This window comes from Juglans microcarpa x Juglans regia, chromosome 5D, assembly GCF_004785595.1.
Source record: "Juglans microcarpa x Juglans regia isolate MS1-56 chromosome 5D, Jm3101_v1.0, whole genome shotgun sequence".
In the NCBI taxonomy this organism is placed as follows: domain Eukaryota; kingdom Viridiplantae; phylum Streptophyta; class Magnoliopsida; order Fagales; family Juglandaceae; genus Juglans; species Juglans microcarpa x Juglans regia.
Window position 1 is genome coordinate 12,358,239 of NC_054602.1, and position 20,030 is coordinate 12,378,268.

The 20,030-nt window shown below is 32.5% G+C and overlaps 2 protein-coding genes and 1 long non-coding RNA gene across 5 annotated transcripts; 1 reads left to right on the top strand and 2 right to left on the bottom strand.

Annotated features, from left to right (window-relative positions):
* Positions 1-268: 268 nt before the first annotated feature.
* On the bottom strand, positions 269-5,448 carry LOC121266092 (prefoldin subunit 6). Of its 3 annotated transcripts, none has more exons than XM_041169818.1 (6): positions 5,289-5,448; positions 5,072-5,142; positions 4,599-4,723; positions 3,997-4,057; positions 756-841; positions 269-558 (listed from the first exon to the last, which is right to left on the bottom strand). In XM_041169818.1, exons 1-5 carry the CDS (start codon positions 5,365-5,367, stop codon positions 785-787), a joined length of 393 nt encoding a protein of 130 aa, XP_041025752.1. In that variant the 5' UTR covers positions 5,368-5,448; the 3' UTR covers positions 269-558; positions 756-784. The 3 variants fall into 3 exon arrangements, with proteins under 3 accessions (XP_041025752.1, XP_041025753.1, XP_041025751.1); XM_041169819.1 differs by lacking the exon at positions 269-558 and adding an exon at positions 592-657; XM_041169817.1 differs by lacking the exon at positions 269-558 and having other exon boundaries at positions 592-841; positions 5,289-5,444.
* LOC121266093 lies at positions 1,010-3,990 on the bottom strand. Its single transcript, XR_005940736.1, has 2 exons — positions 3,594-3,990; positions 1,010-3,376 (listed from the first exon to the last, which is right to left on the bottom strand). It is a non-coding gene; the product is annotated as an uncharacterized LOC121266093 (long non-coding RNA).
* Positions 5,449-11,377: 5,929 nt separating the features above from the next.
* LOC121265971 lies at positions 11,378-16,591 on the top strand. The gene is made up of 3 exons (XM_041169653.1): positions 11,378-11,587; positions 14,470-14,967; positions 15,859-16,591. The coding sequence occupies exons 1-3, from the start codon at positions 11,500-11,502 to the stop codon at positions 16,452-16,454; spliced, it is 1,182 nt and encodes a 393-aa protein (XP_041025587.1). The 5' UTR covers positions 11,378-11,499; the 3' UTR covers positions 16,455-16,591.
* The last annotated feature ends 3,439 nt before the right edge of the window (positions 16,592-20,030 follow it).

Below are 20,030 nucleotides of genomic sequence, written 5' to 3' on the forward strand. Positions count from 1 at the left end.
TGGTACCCAAGCAAGAGAAATATACATCCATCAAAGTAAGCTTTGAGACATCATGACAGAAACTATAGTCTATATCCAAAATCTACTCAAAAATCTGGTTTTGGGTTCAGAGTATTCACGTGATCATCACGTAACATTGGACCTTCGAGAAAGGCCTAGCTAATTTCTTTACTTCTGTACCTCTTTCAGGCCTCGTTTGGCCGTACAGCCATAAAACAATATAAAAATTAAGAAATAAAATAACAAGCAGTCCAAAACCTTCAAGGCATTAGTAAAATTTGCATGTAGATGATGCGGTCTAAAAATTGATCAATTTTGAATCCTATGGGCCCTTCACTTACAAGATGACTTCGACTTGGAACTGAGTCTTCAGCAAAATGCCAGGCCAAGATACAAAACAAATAAACAAATACCAGTACTTCAAGGCAGCATTTATGACTCAAATGTACAGCTGCATCTAATATTTAACGGGTGTTGAAATCCCCATCCAGCTTCAATGGTAGTTCATCATTTGCTATGGTGTAAATGGCAAAGCATCATGTTTTCATTGAATTCCTCCTAGTAAAACCCCAAAAGTGAGGAAGAAAGAGATTGAGGGCAGCCAGAAACAGAAAGGAAATAGATATTTGGCGCAAACAGTTTGACGTCCCACAATTGCTGGAAGGAAAATAATAGTGGCAGAACTAATTGTAAGAGTTTGTAATGGCGAAACAAGTAATTACATCCAAGCATTGAGTAAGATTTACAAAACATACTAAAGCTCGAATACTGGTGTGAAAGCAAACTATGCCTTGGCTTTCCCGGCCTGGCGAGATTGGATCCTCTGTTGTACCTTTAAGACCTGAAAGATGACCAAACAAGTAAAAGCAATTAATACCTGTTTCTAACAAATGATCTAACACTCGATACATATAGATGCCCTTTTTGTGCAGTTATATTCATTCACAATATTCAACAAGGTTAAACAATAAAATATAAAAGAAAAGGCACATAAAATATATAGCTGAAATTTAAATGAGCAAGCTATAAGTACACAACTTAACATGGCTGGCACACCAGGACCCCTTTTTTTTTTGGATAAGCTAACCACCATTGATCTTTCACCAGAGTATACAAATATGTTTGTAAGTATAATATAAAAACTACCAAATTTAGCTACAAAGCATCAACACAAACAGGAAAACAACCTTGGTATTGAGATTCTCCACTAGGCTAGGCAACTCGATCCACAAGTCTATGTATAAACAGATGAAAATAGAGGCCAGAGAAAGCAACAAGGAAATCCTGGTTTGGGGAAAGGGGCAGTTTTTCACTTTTAGACCACAGGAAAAAAGGCAGCGGAGCAAATACATAAATAAAAGGATCATTCCGAACAATTGCTTCCAGTTATAAGAATAAGAGCATGCTTGAAGGAAATAACATCATCCAGCCACAATTTCTACCCATCCATTTTCAGTCTAGATCCCAAAAAAGCCTACACCCAAATCCTATTATGTTATGATGTAGATCAATCATTCCTAGCCCCAAAATCATCATAGGTTTTTTTATGCTTGCATAATACCTTCATTCTAGCTTCTTGGTTATTCAAACACTAAGTGTACAGGAAAAATAATATCATAAATCAACCATCGCATGTAAAATGCATCACTCCTTCTAGGTTTTAAGATGGTTGAGTCAAGGCTTAGTTCAGGTACAGAATAACGTTATCATAAAAAAATAAAACAGAGAATATGACCCTTTTTCATAGCTCAATGGCAAAACAATCACAAGAAAAAAGGAAACTGGAAAAAAGTGTAATATTTGGTTGGAAGAAAAGAGAAATGAAATCAATAGATAGTTTTGACACTATACCCTGATTGGAATGGCATATGTAAGGGCAAGCGCATAAATGTAAAAGCCCCTCTAAACAAGCTCCCTTTCCTTCCTCCAATCTCTCCACTTTGGGGAGGGTTGAAAACATTTGGCGTAGTAGGAGAAGCCATGCTTTCAATTTTTTTCCCCCCTACCTTTCAACTGAATGACAAATAGAGTCCACCTCCACTCCCCTTTCTTCCCCCTCAGCGCCCTTTCCATTCTTCTAGTTGCAAGAGGGCAAGGACCTAACTTTTCAAAACCCTCTTAACAGGCTTCCTTTTTTTTCAATATCTGTTCACCCTTCAAGAGAAATGAAAATGGCAAGCTCCAAGGAAGACCTCACCACTCCATGCTAACCTTTACTTCCAATCCTTTAAACCAAATGACAGAGAGTCACCCTCCCCTATCAGGGCCCTTCTCTATAGCATGATGCTCAATTGAGTATGCCACCATGGATTATGTACATTGCTACGATTACTCTTAATCCAAGAATGAAAATTTCCACAAACACCTTTAGTCATTTTATCAAATCTACCAAAACCAAATATCTAAAATATATTAAGGGAATAATATGGTGTTTTATACTTTGTACCCCAACCATCAAGACCGTATAATGCCACCTATTTTACCTATTCTCCATGCATCCTAATGACCAGACTGGACTAGAGTGCTTTTTATCAAATTCTAGTGGTTGGAGAGTGCAAATGTGTCAAGTTTGGTAATTCAGGGTGCAAAGAGCAAAACATCCTATAGTTTGAGGTGGAAATGTATTTTCCCCATATGTTAACTTCCTAAACCGTGAAATCTACAACCTTCCTTTGTCATAAACATTAAGTACAAATCACACCTAAGACCACAGTTTGCTCCCCCAAAAAGATATAAACACATGAGGTTCATGAAGGCAACATATTCAAATACAAGCAGTTAACATTTTTGCAATAAAATTGCAACACTATTGAAATCTATAGAAATCAAATGCCTAAAGTTGTATTTAAATTTGAATCAAATATATAGAATAATAACTTTTTTCTTTGTAATTAGAAATAAACCATCAGAAGGCATATCTTCTTATGGTAAATTTCACAATAAGAATGTGATACCCCATATGATAAGAGGATAAGGTAAATGGTGTATGAAATCCTACATTGCTTGGGAAGGAGAAGTTTTTACTCTTTATAATGTTTCAATGAGACTCTAATTATATCATTGACTAGTCTTTTTGGAGTATAGGTCATGTAGTTAGGATCTTCCATTGGGATGTTATAAATGGTATTAGAGTTTATCCCAACCATAAATATGGGACTTGAGTCATGCCAACTACGACGGACTGGCCCGACGAGGACATCAAGAATTTAAGGAGTGGAGATTGTGATATCCCATATGATAAGAGGATAAGGTAGGTGGTGCATGGGATCTCACATTGCTTGGGAATGAGAAGTTCTTACTCTTTATAATGTTTCAATAAGGCTCCAATTGTATCATTGATCCAGTCCTTTTGGAGTATAAGACATGTGGTTAGAACCTTTCATTGGAGCGTTACAAAGAATAAGTTAGGTTTCTTAATAGTGTTATTCAAATTTCAAGATCACAAAGTTTTTGCCAGAAAACCTCGCACAGTAGAAGCTGGTAGCTACAATAAATGGAATTTTAGTTAGGAGTTTGTGGTGCCCTAATGTTTAGCCATAAAATTCAAGTTTTTTCACAAACTTCCAAACATTCAGTCAACATGTGGTTAGAACCTTTCATTGGGGCGTTACAAAGAATAAGTTACGTTTCTTAATAGTTTTCTTCAAATTTCAAGATCACAAAGTTTTTGCCAGAAAACCTCGCATAGTAGAAGCTGGTAGCTACAATAAATGGAATTTTAGTTAGGAGTTTGTGGTGCCCTAATGTTTAGCCATAAAATTCAAGTTTTTTCACAAACTTCCAAACATTCAATCAAAAGAAAAGTAGAAATCAAAATTTTTCATGTTTGATAAACTACAAGATTCACCAAGTCATGCCTCATTATCATAAGAGTATAATGGACTTGAAAAGATAATGATATCACATTGTTCTTAAGAATCATAGCTAAAAGTGAAGTGAGTTAGATATCATGAATTCGATGTGTCCATATGTTATGTGAAAAAGAAGAATTCAAACCGCATCTCTCTTGCTATTTTGCTTATCCTCCAAATCTTGAAGAGTTGCATCAAGCCGTTTCCTGTTATGTACAAAAGTTTTTACAGTCAAATATGAGCAGCAAAAACAACAATAAGATGATGACAAGGATGATGTGAACAACTCCTCCGAATATATACTTGTTAAAAGGTGAGACCATCAACAGAACCAGACAAATTTGACATTACACAGAGACATCATGGCATATCTAGCCAGTTCCAAACCAACATATAATAGTAGGAAAGATGGCGAATAAAATTCAGGATCCACAGAAATTCCGATAAAAGATATCACAGCATATCTAGCCAGTTCCAAACCAACATGTAATAGTGGGAAACATGTGGGAGAAAAATTGAAAATAATAAAACATAAGATGACATGAAATAAAGTACCAGTAGGAAACAAGCATGACAACATTGCAAACATAGATCTTTAAAGCTAATGTAAACTGGAAAAAAATGAAAAACTGTAGTTCTATATTCCAAAGTCAATGGTTCCGTGAATAATAAACTTTTGACAATTGAACAACAGATGCAAAGATTGATAGAATTAGTAGTGAACAGCGTAAAGCATCAGGAGCATACAATTCAGCAGACATGTATTCGATTCTCTTGCGCACATTTGCATTTGCCTCTGCCAAATCCTGCTTTACAAGTACCGGACCGATCAACTTGTACACGTTTGCATCTTCGCTCAGCAGATCCAACTCCTACAAACACAAATAAATAATTCAATCTGAACTGATACCTATTCATAATCAAATCATAAAGATTATATTAAAACTCTATTTGATAGCATATAAAAATAATTTGACTCTTTCATTCCATCAAATCTAACACAACATAGATAAGAACTTTGCAAACTTGCACTGGATAGAACTTCTCAAGAAAGAAAACAATTCCAAAACATAAACCAAACAGCTTTTCAATTCGGACAAAGCATATCAATAAGAAGTATAACTCGAAAATTTTAATTTATTTTTGTTCAACCTTCGTTTTCCCAGTAAAAGACTATAAATTAAAAAGAAAAAACAATAGAGGAGGAAAGGGGAAGAAACCTTCAGGACGAGCTCGTTCTCACCGAGCTGAATAGTGTACTTCTTTCTCACTTGGTGATTCTTCGAAATATCTGACAAGTTATAAACCGTCATGAGATTGCAATAACGGAAACACATCCAAATATGAAGGAGAATGGATCATACAAGGCTTAGGGTTTAATTGGAGGGAGGGAGGGAGATATGAAGACTACGATATGAAACTACTGCTATAGCTTGCCTTTCTGGATTTTGTTAAGATCGTCGGCTTTGGTCTCTAATTCGCGCTGTAGTTCTCGAAGAGCGGCTGGGGAAGCCATTTGTGCTCGCTTCTTCTTTCTGCTGCCACCTTTTTCGGTTTGAGAATGGAGATCGAATGCGGTTACTAATACGCTTCTTGGGCCCAGCACTGAACGAAAATTAGGCCCCATAAGTTTTCGAACTTTCGAAGATTTGGGCCCAATAAGTGAGCCACTCCATTCAGTAATCCTATTAGAACACTCCTAATAGATGCTTTATAATATATTTTTCTTTAAAATATAAAGAAATACTTTCAAAAGTGTCCTCTATTGGATCTTCTATTTTAAATATACTTTTACATTCTGCCACAGAAAATCTCTAGATGTAGAGGACATTGTTCATCATTGTAAATATTTTTAATTAATTTCTCTTCCCACCATGCTGAGTCTCACATTTCTTAACTCTCTTTATTCACGTTCAGACCCTTGCACACAAGAGATGCTTGTTAAAATGTCGGACTAACCAACAGACCAAGCATGGAATGATTTTGGTCATTGATGGCTTTGGGTTTTCTGATACTATCTATTTCATTTTGTAAAAAGAATAATACTAATTTATATTTTGGTTTAGTTTATAAATTTGGATTAATTTAAATTATAACATTGTATATGAGGAGATATTACAAATATCAAAATATATGAGAATATCATTGGTAGTTAGAGAAAATATTTGAAATGAATAAAAAATATTAAAAAATATAATATTTAAATTATATGAAGAAAAAATAGATAAACTGATCTATGGTATATTATAAAATTTAATATATAAAATAGAAAAAGTAAATTTTAATTATGTATTTTAAATAATAAAATGAAGAATTTATTGAGAGTACATATTTTTAATAATTACTTGTCCAATTTTGTAAGGGGAAATATTAGAAGTTAGACCAATACTTCAGACAGACGTTAATATCTGTTGGTAAATGGGTTAAAGCCCATGACTCGTGTTGAGACACGTAAGAGGATGGGAGGAAAAATTACCAATGTTATGAATATTATAATGGACGGTGTACCGGTCAAAGCACTAGAATGAAATATTTCGATATCGATACCATTTCGTGTACCGTTTCAGGATAGTCGATATATGAATAAATTATATATAAAAATATATATAACAATTATATTCTAAAATAATAGTTTATATATGAATAAATTATATATAAATACATATATATATATAAATTATAAATAGTCTAATCTAAATTGAGAGTCAAAAAATAAACTTGTAGTTTGAAAAAATAGGAAAAAAAAATGAAGGCCGAAATATCGGCCGGTACAGACTGAAATTTAGGTCGAAACGGCCGGTACCGACTGGTACGGCTGGTATTTAAACTAGTACGAAATACAGGTAGTATCTATACCGACCTAGTGGTCAGTATGGCAAATATCGACCGTACCGGCCGGTATGAAACCATTTTTAAAACTTTAAAAATTACACCGGCAACTCCTTATCAATTAAATAACTTTCTAATGGTTATTTAGCTATTTTAGTTAATTAATTCTCCACGATTAATTAACTTTTAAAAAAGTTAATAAACAACGTCACGAAACTCTTGAAAAATGAGTCTTGCATATTTTAGTTTTTATTATAAAAACAAAAAATCTCTCGTCTCTCTCTACAATTTATTAAGAATAACTATTTTAAGTTACGTTTGATTGATGAAATCATCTCAAATATCTTATGAATAATAGTAAAAAATTAATAAAAAAATATTAATAGAATATTAAATAATAAATAACCTTCTAAATGACGCGGAAGTGCAATCTAAAAAGTGAACATGAGTTATAAAACAAGCAAACATCCAACTTGTGAGAATTTCACTCTACTTGAAATAATTCAAAGTCTAGCAATCTTAATTAAAAAATAATAATAAAATTCCAATAATTATTAAACAGGACCACATAATAATGATGGGACAATGGAGTATTAATATCTATCAATGTGTCAAGCATTCCTATAAAAGGAGCGATTTATAGTTCAAGTAGAACACTATTTGTCATGAATATGCCTACCAACTTTGTTATTACTGCCGTGAGGCAGAGGAAGAAGACTAGCATGGTAATGGCAACGAAAATAATGGCGACAGATAATAAATACATGCAACGACACTTCTTCATTCCCTTCCAATTCGTACAAGAAAAATTATATTAAGCAGCCTTATATTACACATCTATAGAGAAAAAAAAGAAAGTGGTGCTACTATATCGCCTGAATAGCATCGCTCAACGTTACCGATAGTTACTTTTATAATTTTTTTTTATTTTTCTATTCAAATTTTTTTTAATGTATTTAAATATTTTAAAAAATAAAAAATACATCAATACATTTAAAATTACTTACTTCATCATTAAGTAAAAAAAAAAAATACTAAGTGGTCAAATGGAGCAGTCACTTTGGGGCAGCATAGTAATTTTTTTAAAAAAAAAAAATAAGAGTGTAGTGTAGAGTTTTTGAGTAGAAGAACTTTTCATATAATTGTTATTATTACATCAAGAAAAAAGTATTAGCCTTTTTATTTTCTTTTTGTTAATTGTAAAATTACTATCAGAAAAAAGTATTAGCCTTTTTATTTTCTTTTTGTTAATTGTAAAATTAGTAATTGAGTTTTTACATTCTTGTAATTTGAGATAGCAGTTTCTAAATTTTGTAAAGTTTGATATTTGAATTTCAAGAAACACGTAAGTAGGTAATTTCGTCAATCTTCCATTACAAAACTAACTTAATGACACGTGTCATTTTTTATTGGCTGGTATGTACATCAGCCCATTGAATGATGACACGTGGCAATTGTGTTAATTGAAGTTTAAGAATTAATTTCTAAAATTTGAAATTTGAAATCTCGATTTGTAAAAACGCGAAAATCTAATTATTAATTTGCAATTAAATTTTTGTTTTCTTGAAAAATAAAATGAGTTATGCTAGTTACACTACTTGGCGTGGGACCTCTTTAATTATAAAAAAACCTAAAATTATATTTATTAATTGATGTGAGATGTTTTTATATATTCCAAATCACTAATGAATCACAATGCGAATTCTTTCCCGCTATATTGCTGGAATAGACATGAAGCTACTGACCAATAAAATCACAACACGTAGACACTCCAGGAGAAAAGAAACTGCACCCAAAAATACCCAACTCATCTCTCTTCCTTTCTCGACACGTAACCCTCTCTCCCTTCCTTTATTTCGTTCTCTCCTTTAACCAAGTATGCACCAACCCATATGCAGCATTCTCTCCCTCACTTGATGGAAGCACTCATTCTTGACGGAAGCACTCATCTACAATGTTCTCTCCCTCCCTCTCCCTTCCTCTCCCTTACAGAAGCCCCAATGGACGAAAGCCCCACTAATGTGGCTACATAAAAGTCTACCTCAAACAATTCTTCTGAACCTCAAACAATCTACCTAAAAGTCTAAAGAAGGATCTGTACTTTCCTCAAATATATTTAAAGAATGATCAATCTTAGACTATAGTAATTGAATTTTGTTTAGATTATGAGAGACTTGAGATGGTTTATTTGAAAATCACATTTCAATATTATATCTAAGACAAAATAAAGACGATGAAGGATATATATGGAGTTGATAGGACTCTACATCCCCATTTAGATAAGGATACACGTCCTAAGTTTATCTTTCAAAGGATTGCAAAATGGGTTCTACCCGGAAGAACTATTTTTATTGCTTCAAATGAAAGGACACCTGAGTTTTTTTCACCTCTCTTTGTAAGGTAAACAACCCACATTTGCCTTCTCTCTTTGTAAGGTGAACCATCCAATAAAAGCTTGAGTGCAAAGATGGGAGAGGGAGAGATCTTCGGAGGGAGGGAGAGAGATTGGGAGATGAGTTGGAGATCGGGTATTGGCAGGTGCAATTTCTTTTCTCCTAGAACGCCTACATGTCACGATTTTATTGGCCAATATAAAAATGGCTTTTAAACCCATCTAACTAGGAGCTTTTCTCTTATAACATTACATTTGTACCTAATACAACCACATCATTATTGATGGGAGAATGTCTACGTTACCACCGTTTTCAATGATTTCTTATGGTCATAAATCTACAAAATCTCATTTTAATAATATTTTACAGTACACAATCTCTATAACAAGAAATGATTTGTATAAATTTCAAATAAATAAATATCATGTAAGTCCTTGTAAAAAAGTAGACTCCAACTTAAAAAAATATTAAAAAATATTTTTTACTATTGGGACCCTCTTTTTTTATAAAAAATTTATATGATGTTTGTCTATTTGAGACCTGTACGCCTAGCATTACTCATATATAACTAATGTAGAATGATAGATTATCAAAATTCCTTATTGAAGTGTGATTTTTTTTTTAGCATTTGTGTTTGTTTATTTTTTAGTATTGTGTTTGTTTATTTTTTGTATTTCAAAAAAAAAAAAAACACAAAAAATGCAATAAAAAGAAGATAAAATACCTTAACACTATTGATACAAAAGCTCGATGGCTTTCCTCGATGGATGCAGCAGCATCCATAGCTAATAGATAAATAAAATATAACAAACAGATTCTCAATGATCATTTAATAGCATATCCTGAAATAATGTTAAGATAATAAATAATATATTAATACCACTTTATTACAAATAGTTTTAATTTTTAAAAAAATGATGAACTCGGAACTTTGGAGTTTTACATAAATAGGAATCATTTAAAAAGAAAATAATAAATAATTTTAAATTTATTATTTTACTCCCATATCTCATATCTATCATGTTATGCAAATAAAAAGAAATGATAATTGCAAATGCGCAAGCGTCGCATATTTATTTTGAAAAAAATAAATAATTATGAGATAAAAAAATTAACTTTTTAATAATAAATTCTATTTCTTTTTTAAAAAGAATACTATGCATAATTTATTGCTTATCTAATATTACTCATACACAAATATTAGGGAGGATTAAAAAAAAGGTTTTGTTATTTATTATTCTCCCACACTATATAACGCACTTATATTAATTTTCTTAAAAAAGTTTATTTTTTTTAATTTTATTCTTTCTAAACTAATTAAATTTTTTATTCATCATCTATACACTACACATTTAATAAGAGAAAAAATAAAAAATAAAAAATTATATGTGATGTGAAGATAATGAGTAAAATTTTCCTTAAAAAACTCAATAAATCCTGTGAAAAGTCGGTGAGCCGAGCCCACTACAAGACCACGGTTCTCCAAACACGCGAACCTAATTGTTAAACTATCATGATGATTATTATTTGTTTTTAGTGGGAACACTAAGGTGTGGTTTGGATAGTGAGTTAAGATGAAATGAATTGATATGAAAGTTAAAAATTGAATAAAATATTATTATTATTTTGATATTTTAAAAAAATAAATTGTTTATTATATTTTGTGTGCTAATTTAAAAAAATTATAATGATCAGATGAGATGAGATGAAATATTTATTATCTCCAAACCATCCTAAGAATAATTAAAGAAACCATTTTTTTCAAATTAAATCATTATATTAAAGCAACTTTGATTGATTAGCAACACTTTATCTTTCGGGTTGAATAAAGTTATAACTCAAGTTCGCATTATGATTAAAGTCTATCATTTAAGGAAGAACAATTCTTCTTTAAAATGTACACAGTATTCGTTAGCCTCTTGCCAAGAATCATAAGGCTGTTTTTATTTATCAAATAATTTATTTATTTTTATTTTACATTTTATCACTTCTTTTTTTTATTTAAATGATCATTTTATAAAATTATTTAGAAATTATCATATGAGTGAGAATGATTAAATTAAAAAGGCATGAATAATATTAGAAAAATGATTTCTACAAGATGACTCTCTTTAAAAGAAAAGTTACATTTTTTAATGATTGAATCTATTATTTTGAAAGAGAATAAAAAAAATTATACATCATCTTATTACTTATCTAGCATTATTCGTAACATTCATACTCCTCTGTCATTTTACATGTTAAAAACACTTGATTAAATAAATTAAGATCAAATTAGGTTTAAAGAATAAAGACGAGAGAACTGGAATCTTTGATAAATAGACACCTTCACTGCCCCTATACTCTGTCGCCAAGAGCAGAGTACAGATATCTTAGCAACTCTGAGAGAGAGAGAGAGAGAGAGAGATTTTGGTTTTGGGCAGAAAATGGCTCAGAGCTCCTCAAAAAGCAAATGGGTCTCGCTTTTCATGCTTCTCTTTGCTCGTTGGGCTACTGCAATCGTAATAGAAGATGGTATGTTTTCTCTTCTTCTCTGCCCACCACCTATATTCTTGTCTATTCGTTCCAAATTTCTCTCCCAAAGTTTCAGATAAGATTTGCAATTAGTTTCCACCTCACATTTGCGGGTGACCCGTAATTTCTGGGTTTCTCTTTGTCATTTCTGAGATCTGGTAGTATATATTGCATTTGCTCTTACCACCTCTCATTTGTGGGTTTTCGTACGGCAATATTGGTTTGCTCAGCAGTTGAAAATATAAAATGTCTGATTCTTTCTGATCTCTAGAGATAAAGAAATCACCATTTAGTATTTCATCGAACAATGAGGTTTCGATTTCAAGCTGATTACTCCCATCTTTTTTCCTTCGGTAACTTCAGTCCCGAGCCTTCATATGATGTACAAGACCCATTCGTAGCAAGTATTTTGCACAAAGTAGCAGTTGCTCTGAATCATAAGTTCTAGTAATAGTGATTTCACTGTTTGCAAGTAGTGCTGATTATGGTCTTCAAACCCAAGGAGCCCCCCACCCCACCACCACTTCTCGACTAGTTCTCCTGTTTTATTTACTAGATCAGTCAGAGCACTTGATCAAAATTTTCTCTGACGATAAAGAAGCTAGCTTTTTTTTACCTGGCTGTTTGTGCTCTGATATGCTGTGCATCTTTGCTGATGAGGAAAAAGATTGTAGGATTAGAAAATCAATTCGGGGCCATGTTGAAAGTGTGACTAATAATTTTTGCTGCCAAAACACATAATGATCTGGCATCATAAAGTTTCTAGGAACCCACTTCAAATGTGTTAGGTACCGCGACATATATGGATTATGGAGTTGAATAGTTGATAGCAAGTTATAATTTCTCCATGGTTTCGGATCAAATCCTCTAATAGGCTTATATGAAACTTTGGGCACTAATCTTCCCTTCCCTGCCCTTTCCTTTCCTTTGTTGTGAGTTGCAAACCCCCAACTTTAAAAATTATTGTCCTTTGAAGTGAGAATCGAGAAAATTATAAAACCAAGTCGGTTGGTATAAGGGCCCTGGCCCTATCCCAATAGGATTCATCTTTCCACTTTTTGATAAGATGGAATCATGGATAAATGGCCCACGTTCACCTGATATCCCGTACCTTTTTCTCCGATTTAAATTGAAAAATAATTTCTGCACAACATCTTTTACAATACTTTATATAATTATATTTTAAATAAGAAATATTTTTATAAAATATTTTATAAAAATAATATCATTTTAAAAAATATTTTCATTTTATAATATTATTATCAAATATATTATAAAAATATCTTGTGTGCATATATCGTTACTCATTTAACAAAAAGGTGCAGCATCTGTGGCACCGAATATCTTTTTCCATTGTTGTTGTGTGGTTATCATCGTCCCAATTTCTAGCTAAAAACAGTGTGATATGGGTAAAAATAAAAGAAGAAAGCACCTTTTTCTGAGTCAAAGTTGAGAGGATCGGCGTGGAAAAAAAAGACCAGGCCAGACACGGTTGGGTAGGACCACGGGTTTAAAGTTTAAACAGCGCGGCCTCATGATCAAGCTGATGCCGAATTTTGTTTGTCGTATACGACTTCGAAATGCTTCACAGAGGGGCACATGAGCTTCTTCTCGTGTGCTGTATATTTCTGTGTTTTTGTTTAGTTTATTAGCCAAATTAGTATTCTAATAATCTTAAATCTTTTTGATTAATAGTTAGATATTTAACAATTAATATCAAATAAGAGACCACATTACGAGTTCAGGTCATGAAAGGAGCGACATATAACCTGCATTAAAATGCATTGATACTATCTGTGGTTATAGTGTTAAGTCGATGCATATTGATAGATAATTGAAGCTGCTAAAATTGAAAGGGTTATCACTCGATCAGTGTCGATAGAGTAAACCGCCCGTGGACGTCGAATTTAGAAGTTTGGTGGAATGTTATAATTTTAAAGATTAAAAATTTAATCAAATTATTATCTTAACAGTCTTAAAAATTTTGGATCTAACAGCTTCTCCTATTTAACAATTTCTTTGAGGTTGCAGAGAATGTCACACATTTGGCTAGAGGTCCATATGCAGATAAGGTTATCCATGGGGCGTGTTTGATACACTTCCCACTAGGGGCTACCGCTGGTAGCTCCCGCTCTTTTTTATTCTTTTTAATATATATATTTTATTTAATGATTAAAAATGTATTTTTTAATAATATTATGATTTTTTTATTTTTTTAAAAAATATTTAAAAGTGTTAAAAAATAAATATATGAAAAAAAAAAAAAAAACAATTTGTAAGACTCTGGGTGAGCGTTCCGTCTCCCTGACTAAAAACAGATTTGATAAGACGGTGCAAAATTGTTGTTTGGTAAGCAAGTTGGTATTGTGTCTTGTGACAGCGTTGTTGTCTCGTGTACAGTGAAAAGGATTATCTGCGCACGTACCACTTCTTAAACTAAACTCGTACAATTCTTTTGTCGTGAGAGGAGTGCAAACTGCACAGGCCCATTACTTTAACCGTGGTTGCGTGTTGTCAGATCATTCCTCTCTCCCTCACGATTCGTACCACTATGTTTTAGGGTTAGCTAGTCGAGTCGAGTTAATAAAATATTATTTATTATATTTTATATTAGAATTTGAAAAAATTATAATGATAAGTTGAGATAAGTTGAAGTAACCAAACGCATCTTTAGAGATCGTTTTATAAAAATATTTTATTTTATAATATTATTGTACAATATAAATCACGATGTGCCACGTCAAGAGGATCGGAGCAGTAAGCTTCATATGACAGAGTAGCAATTCTCTTAAATTAAAATTATAAAATTATTACGTAAAAGAATTGTATGTCATCGTTAATTAATCTCAGTAATCTTGCAAATTCCATTATCCTGTATGCAGGTCCTTTGCCAAACGGTGATTTTGAAACGCCGCCATCAAGCGGGTTCCCAAACGGGGCAATAGCAGAAGGGCCCACCTTGGTCCCCAGCTGGAGATCGAACGGCACGGTAGAGCTCGTCGAAGCGGGCCAAAAACAGGGCGGGATGATCCTCATTATACCCCAGGGCAGACACGCCGTGCGGCTCGGCAATGACGCCGAGATCAGCCAGGACCTGAAGGTGGAGAAGGGATCCATATATTCCGTCACGTTCAGCGCGGCTCGTACCTGCGCGCAGCTAGAGTCGCTGAACGTGTCCGTGCCGCCGGCGTCGCTGACAATAGACCTGCAGACACTGTACAACGTGCAAGGGTGGGACCCTTACGCCTACGCGTTCGAGGCTGAGGAGGAAGATGTGAGTTTGGTTTTTAGGAATCCGGGCATGGAGGACGACCCCACTTGTGGACCCATCATTGATGACATTGCCATAAAAAAGCTCTTCAGTCCCGATAGACTCAAAGGTAAAATAAATAAATAAAAAATAACACTTGATAATGTTAGGAGTTAGAGTTACTGAATGAAGAGTTACAAGCAAGTTGCGTATTAATCTAAATTATCGTCTTCATATTTTAAATTTAAATTAATAAAATTTTTAATAAAATTTACTTTCTAATCAATTATATTAAATAAATATAGATATTAGGACTATATTCACTTACAATAAAATTTTTTCCTGAAATAGGAGCAGCATCCATTCCTCTGCGGGTTTCATTTTTTTTGGGAACCAGACATGGGGTGGCTCTCTGTTGTTGTGTCAAATAATGTCGATTGAGATGTCTTCATGCTTAGCTCCTCGTTGCAGAAGAAAACAGTAAATAGAATAAAAATTATATGCTACAATAATTTTAGAATTTATAAATGTGAGTGATGTCTTTTTATACTGACTTATAAATATAATTTTTTATTTTATAATTAGTCATAAGGATACTTTATTTAAAAAAATAATAATCTTTTTGAGTTTTCTATCATATTCGAATTTCAGATTCTACATGAATACTTAAATTTAAAATAAAATTATAAAAATGATTGTATAGGTATAATAAAATATCCACACGCACAAATGAGGGACAACCTACGAAGATTCATTCAAGTGTCAAAATTTTATATATCTTCTTGTGTCACGTATTTATGTAAATTAATACATTGATTTATGTATATTTACTTGCAGAAAGCCGTAATGACAACAAACCAGCCTAGTTTAGTTATTTTGGATGGTTCAATTTGACTTGGGATTTTGCAAACTTGGTTTGGATGTTGTATGATAATAGGAGCCGTAGACGGGCGTTTAAAATATTGTTTAGATTTTGATTGTATTGCTGATGGGTTGCTGAATTGGTTGTACTCATTTGCAGACAATGCAGTTATCAATGGAAACTTGGAAGAAGGCCCATGGATGTTTAGGAACACTTCGCTCGGTGTCTTACTCCCCACCAACCTTGATGAAGAAATATCCTCATTACCAGGTTGGAATGTGGAATCCAACAGGGCCATCCGCTACATAGACTCCGACCACTTCACCGTCCCGGAAGGCAAACGAGCCATCGAATTGCTTTCAGGCAAGGAAGGCATAATTTCCCAGATGGTGGAAACAACAGCAAACAAACCATACACCTTGACCTTTTCCTTGGGCCAAGCTGGGGACAAATGCAAGCAGCCACTTGCCGTCATGGCCTTTGCCGGAGACCAGGCTCAAAACATCCATTACACGCCTGATTCCAACTCTACCTTTCAGAGTGCCAATGTCAACTTCACAGCCAAGGCTGAGAGGACTAGAATTGCATTCTACAGTGTCTATTATAACACGAGAAGCGATGACATGAGCTCCTTATGTGGACCGGTGGTGGATGATGTGAGGGTGTGGTTTTCTGGGTCTAGTGGAAATGGTTTCGGAGGTTTAAGTTTGGGTCTTAGCTTTGCTTTTTGGTTGTTTGTTTTCAGTATGGTTTAGGGCTTTTAAGGCAGGTTATAATATGTGGCTTAATGTGTTTGGTTTGGCAAGGGAGTTGAGGTCAAACCCATTCCCCTGTCTATATGCTTGTATGCGTTGCTTTAGAATTTTGGTATGGAAATGAGTGTCCTTGTGTATGCCCCCTTTTCGATAAGGCTAATACATCAATCTAATCAATAGGCTTTGCAATTTTAACTCGATCCATAAGGCTAATACATCAATCTAATCAATAGGCTTTGCAATTTTAACTCGATCCGAAAATATAAAGTAATAGAGTCAGTGTCAAGTTTAATTAAAGTTGAATTATTAAGTTAACACGAATCTAATTCACACGATCCTAAAATATAAAGTAATAGAGTCAGTGTCAAGTTTAATTAAAGTTGAATTATTAAGTTAACACGAATCTGATTCACCCAACTCAATTTTTATGACTGCATCTCGAATAAACCTATTCTTATAAATAGAGATTTTAAAATCGTTAAGTATAATAAAAATTGAAATAAAATCCATTATATAGAGTAAAGGAAAACAAGTTTAGGAGTTGGCTTAAATGGCAAATGTCTAGTCCTAAGATAAACTATTTCACCTTATCTCATTTTCTTTCCAAACATTATTCAAATATAAATATTTTCAAACTGATCATTACAGCATTCTTAAACTTCTAAATAAAAAAAATTCAATTTTTTCAAATCTCAAAATAAAAATAATATTAAAAAATAATTGTTAATGTTGTGCGAATTGAGACAGATTTCGACAACTCAAATCTTCAAAACTTGAGCCTGCAAAATATAGAGAGGGAGACAACTAGGAGAGGGCGGCCTTGGAGCCGAAGAGTCTCTAATGCCAAAGTTAGTAAATTCTCTTAGAAGTTTGTAAATAAGTATGAGAATCTAAGGATTAGAGTGAGTTTTCTTGTATCTGAGACTTGCTATTTATACAATAAGTATGGGGGACAGATCGTGTCTGCCCCATAAAGTCCTTTAATGAGGTGTGGCTCTGCAACGACGACATTAATGAGTCGTGTAGCTCAAATAGTGGCGTCATTAATGCGGCATGATTTTTCGATTTTCCTCTCCCTACTAGCGTCCTTGGTGGTCCGTTAATGTCCCTAATGTCAGAGATCGAGGGTCCCTTGTACATTACATCCACTGCACGAACAAGCACTCAAGAGCTAGACATTACTCGAGAGGTTTCTAGGTCAATGAGTCTCATCCCCTACATCACGTTCTTTCATGTAGGTTGCGTCCAGGTGAGCCTACCCATGAGTCGGGTTGGAGATTTTATTTGTTCTGAGTTGAGCCTTCAGTTCTTGTTCCCTTAGTTGTATTCTCAAGCTCGTTGGGACTGTGGGGGGGGGGGGGGGGGGGGGAGGGGAAATCCTCTTACAATAATATTTAATTTTATAATATTTGTTATTCAACTTTTTCTCTCTCATTTCTCAAAACCCAACAAATATTTAACTCAAACTATCTCAATACTATTCACAATCCATTTTACTACTATTTACAAAATTCTCACCTCATTTCAATTTCAAAATTTCGATTGTTTTATATAATTATTACCAACAAAATATTATTAAACATTTATATTATAAAATTCAACTTGTACTCTCTCATTTCTTAAAGATAAATTCTATTTGCAGTCTTGAGTGAGAGATTGCATATGCAGTCTTATTGATAAATGGAGGTAAAATAATAATAAAAATATCATTTTAAAAATGATATTGTTGTAATTTTAATTTTTTTTAAACATAACTGTATGGGCATGCATGGGCAGTCCCCATTTGGGGACTATGTGTAGACTAACTCTTTTTTAAAATCCAATTAAACATTTTAATTCAAATTATTTTATTATTATTTATAGATTTATTATCTCATTTTATCTCATTTCCCAAACAGAATCTTAGTTTTGGTGGTATGCATTATCTATATCTAAAATTTGAACTCTTGAATACTATAAGTTTCTAAGAGTCACCTCATTCTTTGTTTGGACAATAGCTTTAGGGAAAACTTTGACTATTGATAATCTTAGAAGACGTGGCCTTATAATAACAGATTGATGTTGTTTGTACATAAATAATGCTGAAATGGTGGATAATTTACTTTTACATTGTGAGTTTGCTAAATATACCTGAAATTACTTTTTCAGCAAGATGAGAATAGCTTGGGTAATGCCGGGCAGGGTGGTTGAACTCTTAGCATGCTGGAAATGGATCATTCGGACACCACATATTGCAGCAGTCTGGAAGATGACCCCTATTTGTATTTTTTTGTGTATTTGGAGTGAACGAAAAGAGAGACATTTTGAGGGTCATGAACGTACCCTGAAAGAGTTTCAGAGTTTTTTCTAGAAGCAGGGCCGGCTCTTCCATTAGGCTATCTAGGCAATTGCCTAAGCCCCTTAATGGAATAAGGTCTAAAATATATATATATATATATAAAATATAATTTTTAAAATATATATATATATCCAATAAAAAACTTTAATTAACTCAATAAGAATGAGAATATAAACAAGATCAAATAGATATTATATTGTTATTAATTTTTAAAAGTATCATAGATAATAATTATTTTACCTATTCTCCTTCTAAGAATACACTTCTTTTTTGTTATTGTTAGTTTAATATATATTATTGTGAAAATTATAAATAGCAAAATCTAATTTTCCAGTGTTCATAAAAAGTTCTTGTATAATTATTTGAAGAGGTAAGGGTCCACTTTTTTTTAAACGTGTAAGTTGTTTGTAGAACTTTATTGACAATAATGATTATAATTATATCTAAGAATCTAAAGTACTTGTAAAACTAGATTTGATAAAATTATCTCTAAATAAAAAATTTCTTAATAAAGATTAAATCAATTATTAGTTGAAAATGTGGTATGAAATCTTAATTAATAATTTTACTTTACAAAACGATAGGAATTGTTTTTAAATAAAAATATAATATAAAAATAAAAATAATTTTATTTAATTTTATCTTAAAAAAAAGCTTCACTCAAAATTTTAGCTTTAGGCTTCGTAACCTATTGAGCCGGCCCTATTTGGAAGATTTTGTTTTTGTGGACCATTGCTTTAGATTTGAATGGTCGTAGCTTCTATGATTTCTTTGTAACTGTTTCTAATTCCTAAATAGGCGTATATATTTGTATACTTCTAGTGTATTTGGTCTATATCTATCTTTTTATCAATGAAATATCTTATTACTTATAAAAAAAAAGTTTCTAAGGGTCACTATCATAGGATTTCAAAGTTTAATAACGTAGAAGACATATTACATTTATAAGATTTTTGAAAGGGTAATATATCTTTACACTTTATTATTATTGGTTTACTATTTAGCTATTTTTTTTTTTTGCTCTTTAAATCTAGATTAAAAATCTCAGAACTTGACATTTTCACATAATCTAAAAGAAAATAAATTTAATTAACAAAAAAATTTATTTTTAATTAAATTACATGATTATATTAGTTAATTGATTTTTTTAAAATTATATAAGAAGGTTTCGTTTTTAATCTATATTTAAAGAGTAATAATATATACATAACACATTATACAATACATTGTACAATAAT